Source organism: Nelumbo lutea, chromosome 1, assembly GCF_056320005.1.
Source record: "Nelumbo lutea isolate HS-2025 chromosome 1, American lotus-T2T, whole genome shotgun sequence".
NCBI lineage: Eukaryota > Viridiplantae > Streptophyta > Magnoliopsida > Proteales > Nelumbonaceae > Nelumbo > Nelumbo lutea.
Genome location: NC_142684.1, coordinates 120,356,535 through 120,367,343, shown reverse-complemented (window position 1 = coordinate 120,367,343; position 10,809 = coordinate 120,356,535). Strand labels below are relative to the sequence as shown.

General features: G+C 37.6%; 1 protein-coding gene across 1 annotated transcript; it reads left to right on the top strand.

Moving 5' to 3' along the window:
* Positions 1-2,234, top strand: LOC148877147 (sterol carrier protein 2-like). The gene is made up of 5 exons (XM_088981839.1): positions 1-102; positions 869-1,184; positions 1,303-1,363; positions 1,745-1,844; positions 1,936-2,234. The coding sequence occupies exons 2-5, from the start codon at positions 1,056-1,058 to the stop codon at positions 2,015-2,017; spliced, it is 372 nt and encodes a 123-aa protein (XP_088837965.1). The 5' UTR covers positions 1-102; positions 869-1,055; the 3' UTR covers positions 2,018-2,234.
* Positions 2,235-10,809: the final 8,575 nt, after the last annotated feature.

The following is a 10,809-nucleotide window of genomic DNA, read 5'->3' as shown; positions in this document are numbered from 1 at the left end:
ATCTTTTGCAAATATTCTCTCATCTTTTGCACGGTTCAGCTGCAACAAGCAAGAAGCAAATGTGCTTAATTTCTTCACAGCTCCAGAGCTCTACTCTCCAATGTATCTCTCCCTGTATTTATGTGTCTCTGTCATTATCTCCCTTCAATTACTCTATTCTGTTCTAAAATGCAAAACCATTTTTTTTTATGAATTCAAACATCTTAACTGGGTTTCATCAGGTGACCTGTGTTTTCTTTTTAACTTCACTGGATGAATTCCAAGCTTAACACTTGGGAAGAGTTCATCTCTAATTCTAATGATGAAGAGAACTAATATAATGAAAATGCCATTAGCTTTTTTTCTCAGCAGTTTTTATAGTTTACACTCAACATGTACATGGCCTTTAAGAAAATATCAATTTTTATAAAAAGTTGTGAAGTGCAAGGAACGATCGGACTCTGTACAGTCTGCTTGAAAGTTGAATTTTAGCCCTTCTGGAGCCAGTTTTGTTTCCCCATTTTTTGTTTTGCTTCTTTCTGTAACATGATACATGGAATGGGTGGTTGTTGTCGTTGCAGTTATCCGCCTCTTCTTTCCTTACCATTAACTTTAACTTTTGAGATTCCTTCTTATTCAATTTGCTATTTGGTTGATTATCTCTTAAAGGAAAAATTATAAGAGATAAGAAATTTGATAATTGATTTTGATTCTAATGGATAATTGATAAAAAAATTAAATGATATATAAAAGATATTTGTATTTTTTCATATATCACTTAACGCTGGTTAACAATAAGTACCGAATCGTTGCATTTCGAAAAATAAAGTACTAGATTGTCGCATTTTTTAAATTCGAGGACCAAATTATAACTGGAGCCAAAATGCAGGATACATCGGAAACTTTTCCCATTTATTAGCAACAATTGTGTCGCACAGGGTAGTTGTATCCATCAACAGCACGTCTCATCCCCCCTCGATCGTGTGTATATAATAATTATGATGAACTTCACGAAATAAAGAGGTTTCCCTTGTATTATCTTCTCCTGTCTCTCGTGTATACTCCAGGAAGCAACAATGTCGAGCCCCAGCACGCTCAAATCCGCTACGCTACTGGAGCAGATGAAGCTCCATCTCGCCGCCGACGCCGGTAAAGAGCTTACCAAGAAGGTCGGCCTTGTTTATCAGATAAACATCGCTCCAAAGGTCCTTCTGCATTCTCTCTCTCTCTCTCTCTCTCTCTCTCTCTCTCTCTCTCTCTCTGATCTAAATTCTAACACAAGTAATTTTTGTGGTTCGTTTTAATTTTTTCCTGCGTCACTAGAAATTGGGAGTCGATGAAGAGATTTATATCGTTGACCTCAAGAAAGGGGAGGTTACCAAAGGTTAGGGCTTTTCTCTCTGTTCCTTTTTTCCTTCTAATTTGGTAAAAGTAATCGAACAAAAATTACAAAAGAAAGAGGCTTGATATTGACTCTCGTCTTTGTTATGTTGTTTTTGCCTTTTTGTTTGTTTTATTTAATCACTTAACTGGGACAATAGAATTGATTTTAGCCCCAATCATACGAACCCAATAAGAAAAGGGTAAATATTATTTTTTCTTTTAATCCATCTAGCTTGGATTCTGCTTACTTTTCTTTTTAAGATAAGATTTTGTATTAGTATTAGATCAGTCGATGTGAAAACAATATTGGTTTGGTTAAGTAATCAGATTCGGATATTCAAAGTTTGCATTTTTCTGCCTCTGTCAATCTTTTGTGCTTTAGGTTCGTACGAAGGGAAGCCCGATGCCACGTTTTCCTTCAAGGACGACGATTTTGTTAAGGTTGCCACTGGGAAAATGAACCCACAAATTGCTTTCATGAGGTAAAGATATTTCCTGAAATATCAATCCTTACTTGAGAGTTTCAATGAAGCTTGGTTATTCTATTTCATGTTTGCTCTTTGATGAATGCAGAGGCGCTATGAAGATTAAGGGTAGTTTGAGTGCAGCACAGAAGTTCACTCCTGACATTTTCCCGAAACCTTCAAAACTGTAGATAGAACCATAAGAAGAGATATTCCTGTTAGAACTATTTCCGTTGAATCTGTATCTCTAAAGATATATTCTTAGACTGAATTTTCTTTTTATTATGCAGAAAAGTAGTGGTAGGCCATAATTGCTAAACACCTCGTTTTTCCATATGTATTGTGACAACAAAAACAGTTCTTCCAGCCAAAAGCATATTGGAATATAAATTTAGGTGATCTTAAACATTGTCATCTCTCTCTGGTGGGTATGTGATTGTGTGTGTGTTTCTTTGGGTTTTTTTACCATCCATCTAGTCTTCCAATAAAAAAAAAAAAATCATACAAGGGAGAGATTGAGGAATGAAGATAATGTTGCCCATAGAACTATAGCAAGATGGGTAAATTGAGTGGTGCATCCATAAATATTATGTGATGGACAAATACCACTTAGATTAACCAAAAAATTTTATAAATTTGTCATAAAGTCAACTATGTTGTATGGTATAGAGTATTGGGCAGTTAAGAAACATGTCCAAAAATTGAGTGGTAGAAATGTGTGTGATAGGATGGATGAGTGGTAAAACTAGAGAGAAGAGGGTCAAAAAATTGATTCATCAAAAAAAAGGGTAAAAAATGGAGTATTTTTTTTTACCCCAAAGCAATATTCCTAGAGAAAATTTACGGATAATACATCAATCTCCTTTTGACCAAAGCATACAGATGTAGCCAGTTTATGGGCCATTTGATTGTTAGCTCTGCGTATATATTTAGTTATTTACGAAGTAGAAGCATGTAAAAAACGCAATATATTATTCATCTATGAAGCTTTGTTGAGACCATGATCCTTCTACTTTCCTATCTTGAAGCTTCAAAACTTGTTCCTTTGCATCAGAAACTGAATTAGCCTTTTAATACCACAATCAATTGCAGCCCATAAGCCTAGATTTATTGCCTAGAGTTCAGCTGAAAGACAGATTTTGAGCATTAGTCATTTGAATGAACCTAGGAATAACTCTAATAGGTGATAACATGAGAGGAAAGTAGACTAAGATGGTTCGATCACATTCATACAAGACCACCTATAGGCTACAACATCTTAAGAAGAAGTGATCCGTTACAAGTTGAAGGAGCTAGAAGGGCAATGGACAGGCCAAGGACATGGATCAAAGTAGTAAAAAATGATTTAATTGCCCATAATTTAACAATGAACATGGCAATAAACAGAGTAGAATGGATCCCATATGGTTGGAATAAGGCTTAGATGATGATGATAATATTCAGTTCAACATTTTACTCCTATGAAAAGAATTGGAGTGAGTAGAGTCAGCTTCTATGAAAAGAATTGCTATTTCCTGAACAATTGGGTAAAGAACAAATTAGGTGTATATTTGAAAACCAAAAAGTTCAGAGGAAGTAGTTACAGGCTTACAGCAAAAGTCTGTGGCTGATCTTGGATTCCAATTTGTCAGCACTATTCTTTTGTTTTTATATTTTGTTAATTTGAACCCATTATATCTAGATATGCTAAATCCACTTTTACATGATGTTCGGAAGCGTGGGTCTTTTTGACTGATTTCAACAATTTGAAGCTATTTCCGATGCCTCTAATCATTGGCTTTACCCAACCTTTTCGGCTAAGCTATTCATACATGATCCAAAGTTGTTAATTTCTGTTTTTGGAAATTATGGATTTTCTGCATTTTCTTGCTATGTTAAGCAAGCTTTTGAGTCTTGATATCTGGTCTTCCATCTTAGTGGATTTTATAGGATTTGGCTTTCACCATTTTATAGTGATGGACTAATGGGCTACCCTCCTGCACCATAGTTGGAGGGGTCATGGGGGGATGGGCTACCCCCATTGAATAGCCCTATGGAGCAAAAATAAATAAATACAATCATGTACTTTGCCTAGAAATAGTGAATAAGGGATGCTTTTGGGTTAAATTAGTAGTAACAGTAATTAACCCGAAAGACTTGCATCAGCCTATGGAGCAAAAATAAATAAATATAATCATGTGCTTTGCCTAGAAATAGTGAATAAGACTTAGTTTGGAAAGAGTACAAATTCAAATATGTACAGTGCAAATACATACAAAATATAAGGTCATGTTTGGTTTATTGCTCTAGGCCTCATTCTTTTAATTCTTGCTCATTTTAGGTAAGAATGGGCAAGAATAACATTAGAGTGTTTGGTTACAAAATTCTTGCCATGGGCTACATTTATTTTAGAATGAAAAGTCAGCCCCATAGCATAAAAATTGAGTAGCCTGCAGCATGAAAAATAGTCCTGCCCCATCTTGTTCATCTTCATTCTTTGAGGAAACTTTGCCTATAAAATTGTTGCCATAGATGTTTATTTTTGCGAAAGCACTTTTATGAAAGTATTTTTACAAAAGCATTTTATAGAAGTGTTTTTACAAAAGCACTTTTACGAAAGTAATTTTATAAAAGCATTTTACAAAAGTTCTTTTATTAAAGCACTTTACAAAAGTACTTTTATGAAAATACTTTTATAAAAGCATTTTTACAAAGGTACTTTTATAAAAACACTTTATGGAAGTAGTTTTACAAAAGCACTTTTATGAAAGTACTTTTATGAACATATTTTTACAAAAGCACTTTATGAAAAGTACTTGTATAAATGCACTTTTAATAAAGTACTTTTACAAAAACATCTACACCAACTTGTAAACATTGACAGTTTGAGACGTAGGCTTGTAGTTTATGAATTCTGGCAATCTTTTTTGAAGAATAAAAATGAGTAACATAGGACACTTGTTAGTCTGAAAAGAATTCATTTTTAAGAAAAAAGTGTTTGGTTCATAGCAATATTTTCTCATTTTGTCTATTTTTATTCATTTTTTGTCCATTTTAGAATTTCATCTTGGATAAGAATGAGAAAGAGTAAGAATTGAACCAAACATGACCTAAATTTTTGCATTCTACAAATTTGTATTTGTATTCCTTTCAAATTAAGCCTAAGGGATGCTTTCGGGTTAAATTGGTAGTAACTGTTGAGCAAGAGCAAGAGAAGAGATGAGAGAAGAGAGAAGAGAGGAGAGTCGAGTGGACTGAAAACCCTCCAGAATATTGGAGGCGAATGTAAGAGTTATTATTTATACTGGCCCAATCATACAATATAAACAAGAGATAAATTACAATAGTACCCTTGGTACTAAACAATACACACAACAACTGTCAACACTCCCCCTCAAGTTGGAGCATAGATATCAATCATGCCCAACTTGCCACAAAGATCATGATGTATGGAAAAGTTTAAACCCTTTGTAAAGATGTCTGCAATCTGGTTCTCAGAAGTGACAAGGAGTACACACTTCGCCTATGATAACTTTGTGTTTTGTTCTATCATGAAGCATCGGATTGGCAACAATGCTTATAGCTGCTTTGTTATCACAGAATAGAGTTATAGGTTTGGCCACTAGGAAACCCAACTCACCCAACGAATTCTTTATCCACATACCTTCAGCAACCCTATGGGCCATAGCACGATGTTCAGCTTCAGCACTGGATCTAGCCACCACATTTTGCATTTTACTCTTTCATGTAACAAGGTTCCCTCCTATAAAGGTGCAATAGCCACTGGTAGACTTTCTGTCACTTTGGGATTCAGCCCAATTTGCATTTGTATAAACTTCAACTTTCAAATGTCCGTGCTTTTGAAATAACAAGTTAGTACCCGGATACTTCTTTAGATATCGGAGGATTCTCTCTACTGCTTCAAGATGAGAGGACCTAGGATCATGCATGAACTGACTAAGGACACCAATAGCATATGCAATGTCTGGGCGAGTCATAGAAAAGTATAGCAATCTCCCCACAAGCCTCTGAAACTGTTTCACATCCTTGAGAGGTTCACCATGACTATCACCTAATTTATGTTTGGGGTCAATAGGAGAGTTAATTGACTTCACCCCCATCTTCCCAGTGTCTTGAAGTAAATCTATGATATATTTTCTTTGAGAAATGAAGATATACTTTTTGAGCGGGCGACTTCAATTCCAAGGAAGTACCTAATAGGTCCTAGATCCTTCACTTCAAACTGAGTGGCAAGAAAAAACTTCAACCTCTGAATCTCATCCTCCCAGTCACCAGTAACAATTATGTCATTCACATGTACAATTAGATCAGCAATTTTACCTTCTCTTTTCACAAACAGTGTGTGATCTGATTGACATTGCCTATATCCTTTCTGCTGAACTGCCACATGGAATTTGCTGAACCAAGCTCTTGGTGATGGTTTCAACCCGTATAAGGATTTCTTCAACTTGCACACTTTCTGTTCATTGCTTTGAGCCAAAAAACCAGGAGGTTGAATCATGTAAACTTCCTCTTCAAGGTCACCATTCAAGAATGCATTCTTGATGTCAAGCTGGTGTAAATCCCAAACCAGATTAGCCGCAAGAGAGAAAATGACTCTAATGGAGTTCATCTTGGCAACAGTGGCAAAAGTTTATACATAATCAACTCCATACATTTGAGTAATCCCTTTGCCACTAAGCGAGCTTTATACCTTTCCACTGTTCCATCAGCCTTATGCTTGACTTTAAACACCCATTTACATCCAACTGGAACCTTTCCCTTAGAAAAATCAACAAGTTTCCATGTGCCATTTTTGTGAAGGGCATTAATTTCTTTCTTCATGGCATTTGTCCATTCAGGAACTGAAAGAGCTTCTGCCACATTCTTAGGGATAGGGACACTGTCAATAGAGGTAAGGAAAGCACGAAATGAGGGTGAAATGTTCTCATAGGAGACAAAGTTGGAAATGGGATGTTTAGTGGTGCACAATCTAACACCCTTCCTGTGAGCAATAAGGTGGTCAAGATCATTAGCTGTAAATGAATCATTTTCAATAGATTCAAGGACATCATTGGGAGCCAAAATACCTGAGTGAGTTTGATCCTCCCCCGAGGAGTCTGGTGGCACTGGAGGTACAGCTTCCGAATTCTCTATAGCTCTTGAATTTGGTTGGCCTTTGCGACGACGAGAAAAAACTCGAAAAGGCAGAGGGTCGGGGAGAGAGGGAAGCTGAACCATTTTCTCCTCATGCCTACACTCCCCCTGAGGAGAAACGGGATAGAAAGGCTCATCTTCAAAGAAAGAAACATCCATGGAGACATAGAATTTACGAGAAACATGATCAAAACAACGGTATCCCTTTTGAGTGAAGGAGTAACCAAGAAATATGCAAGGGATAGCACGAGAATCCAATTTCCCACGAGTGGGAGACAAATTTTGGACAAAACATCGGCAACTAAGGACACGAGGAGGAATAGAAAGAAGAGCCTTAGGAAAGAGAAGTTGATGTGAGGCTTTGTACTCTAACCGACGAGAGGGCATACAATTTATAAGGTAAGTGGAACAAAGAACAGCTTCAAGCCAAAACCATTTGGGAACATTCATATGAAGTAGTAAACCTCGAGCCACTTCAAAGAGATATTGGTTCTTTCGTTCGGCCACACCATTTTGTTGTGGTGTGCGGGCACAAGAGCTACGGTGAAGGGAACCACGCAAAGCAAAAAACTCCATGAGGTCACTATGAAAAAATTCTTTTGTATTGTCAGATTGAAAAAGTTGGATTTCAGTTTGAAATTGAGAGACCATCCGCTGGAAATCTTGAATGATTTTTGGTACTTCTTCCCTGGTTCGCATCGGGTATACCCAAGTATATCTAGAATAATCATCAATGAGGGTAATGAAATACTTGTAGTCACTCTCAGATGGTAAAGTAACAGAGCCCCATACATCAGAATGAACAATGTGAAACGGAGATTCAAATTTACTATTTCTTTGAAGAAAATGAGTTCTATAATGCTTACTTAACTGACACGTTTGACAAGAAAAATCAGAAACAGACATTGACTTAAACAGTTCTGAGAATACAACTTTCAAAGACTTAAAAGGCAAACGACCAAGACGATAATGCCATAAATAGACTTTTTTCTTACAGGACTGACTCATAGACTCTATAACATGTAGACCAGCCTTATTCTCCAGCATATAAAGTCCATCAGCCATACGTCCCCTACCAATTGTCCTCCCCGAGGCTAGGTCCTGAATCACACAATGAGAAGGGAAAAAAGTCACTGAGCAATTCAAGGAATTAGTAACATTATTAACAGAGAACAAATTAATGGGAAATTTTGGAACATGAAAGACATCAAAAAGGGTAAGACCAAGAGGAAGAGAGAGAACTCCTTGACCAGCTATAGAAGTGTACAATCCATCGGCTAGTCTCACCTTATCTCTTCCAGAAAGAGGGTGATAGGTTTGAAAGTAAGAGGACGTACCAGTCATGTGTTTAAATGCTCCAGAATCAATGATCCATGGAGAGTCAAGGGTGTGAGAAGCAACATGGAAAGCAGTGGCAGGGTTACCTGACTTAGATGCAAAAGAGGTTGAGGGAGTAGCATCCATCTGACGAATTGCTCTACCATAGAGCTCTAAATGGTCACGAAAGGAATTCATAATATCCTCCCTCGGGTCAGGTCTAGTGAGATGTTTCTGAATCACAGTAGAAATGTGGGGCTGATTCTCCCGAGTAGCCATGTTGGCCGTATGATGTTTCTTTGTACCTTGCTGTCCGGACCTCTTATTTACCTCTGAACCTTGCTTCTTAGTCAGATCTTGAGCCCATTTTGGTTTCCCATGAAGATCCCAACAGGTATCTTTGGTGTGTCGGGGTTTCTGACAATGAGTGCACCACAACTTTTCTTTATCTTCTGTTTTTTTCTGGAGATCTCCTTTCCTAGAAGAAGATCCCACACCAGTAAAGACACCCCCTTTTGCAACCAATGCAACAGCATCCCCACTAGGGTTGTTCATCAAATTTCTTCTGCTTTCGTCAGACTATACAAGAGCATAGACTTCCTGAACAGATGGGAGATCCTTAGAGCTGAGAATCTGAACCCTGATAGATTCATACATAGGATTCAGACCATGTAAGAATGCAAACACCCTTTGTTGGGAGACAAGTTGCTTGTACTTTTTAGCATCCTCATCACACTTCCAATCCACACTCTGGTAATGATCCAACTCCTTCCAAACAGAGGTCAAGTCAGAGTAATAAACTGATAAGCATCTCTCCCCCTGTCTACAAGTAGATGATGTTGTCTGCAGTTGATAAATTTTGGCATAGTGTCGCAATTCCGAATATGTAGACCTTACTTGTTCCCAGATTTCATTTGCAGTTTCAGCCCACATGAAATTCTTCCTTATTTGAGGTTGCATGGAAACCAAGAGCCAAGACATAACAATATTATTCTCCTGATTCCATCTATCATATTCAGCACTCCCAAAGGATGGTTCTTTTATCCTCCCATTAACATAGCCTATCTTCTCCCTTGCAGTGATGTATAATTTGATCCCTCTTGACCACTCTAGGTAATTTAAACCATCAAGAGGGACAACAGCCATAGGAAAGGATAGATAACCCCCGCCTATTTCATTCAACATTGAGGAAACTCCAGATGTGACTGAATCCTCACTGCCTATGATATCAGAACACTACTGTTGCAGTACTAGAACAGGTCCTTCTGACCTACGGTTTCACTGAGAACAAAAATAAATATGAACACTGTTGTTGCAGTACTGAAACAGGTCCTTCTGACCTACGGTTTCACTGAGAACAAAGTCTGAACACTGCTGTTGCAGCACAAGAACAGGTCTGAATGACCTACGATTTTGTAGGAATCAAAAAAGAAACACTGCAGTTGCAGTACATAACTAGGTCTGAATGACCTAACTAGTAGGCCTGATAGCCAATCAGTCAATGAGATCAACAGGGTAGCCGAACAATCATTTAATGAGATTAATACAATATCAGCTTTAGGGCATCAACAGTCCATAATACCAAAAGCAAACAGCTGAATGCATTTACTCTTGTCAAGAAATACAATCAATCAACAGTTCTCAATCGGCTGAACAGACAATCAGTAGGGCAACCGAACAGGAAAAAAAATGACCAGTACCTCTTTTAGTTTCAGATGATAGCCTCTCTGTAAGCCAGAACTCCCTCTACGAACCTCAAACAATAGCTTCTCTACAGTCGAGTAGACAAGAGGTACAACTTCTGGGTTGGAAGATGAAAAGGCATTGTAACTTCTGGGTCGAACTAAGTACACCAGATCAGGAGTTCGATGGAGACAGCTTTGGGAGATGAAAAGTCACTACAACTTCTGGGTCGAACTAGATGCAACAGCTTAGCATTTCGAGAGATGCAGCTCTGGGAAATAGAGAGACCATCTGCAAGACATTGAACAGCAGGTTTGCTTGACACCATCCTTCAGGCCTGGACGACTTACTCTGATACCATGTTGAGCAAGAGCAAGAGAAGAGAGGAGAGGAGAAGAGAAAAGAGAGGAGAGTCGAGTGGACTGAAAACCCTCCAGAATACTGGAAGCGAGTGTAAGAGTTATTATTTATACTGGCCCAGTCATACAATATAAATAAGAGAGAAATTACAACAGTACCCTTGGTACTAAACAATACACACAACTGTCAACAGTAACATTTAATTAACCCGAAAGACTTGCTTTAGGGCCACACTTCAAACTTTTTAAGTGCATGATTGTAGTTTTCTTTTTTTCAACGCCAATCCAGCCCTTCAGGTAGTTTCTAGTATGTTAAGGTCCGATAATCCACTCCAGCGAATGCTGGTTTTTCTGTAAGATTTAACTTTTTTGTTTTTGTTTTCCTTTATATATATATATATATATATATATATATATGAGTAGTAGTGAATCTTAGACTTCCAAAATGTGACGACTTAGTGGCCATTTGGTGGTGTGTCATGATCCAG

Excerpts from the sequence above, each read along its gene's own strand:
- LOC148877147 (XM_088981839.1), top strand. The coding sequence starts at position 1,056 with ATGTCGAGCCCCAGCACGCTCAAATCCGCTACGCTACTGGAGCAGATG. Across the intron at positions 1,185-1,302 it reads AGATAAACATCGCTCCAAAG|AAATTGGGAGTCGATGAAGA; the intron begins GTCCTTCTGCAT and ends CTGCGTCACTAG. Across the intron at positions 1,364-1,744 it reads GAAAGGGGAGGTTACCAAAG|GTTCGTACGAAGGGAAGCCC; the intron begins GTTAGGGCTTTT and ends TTTGTGCTTTAG.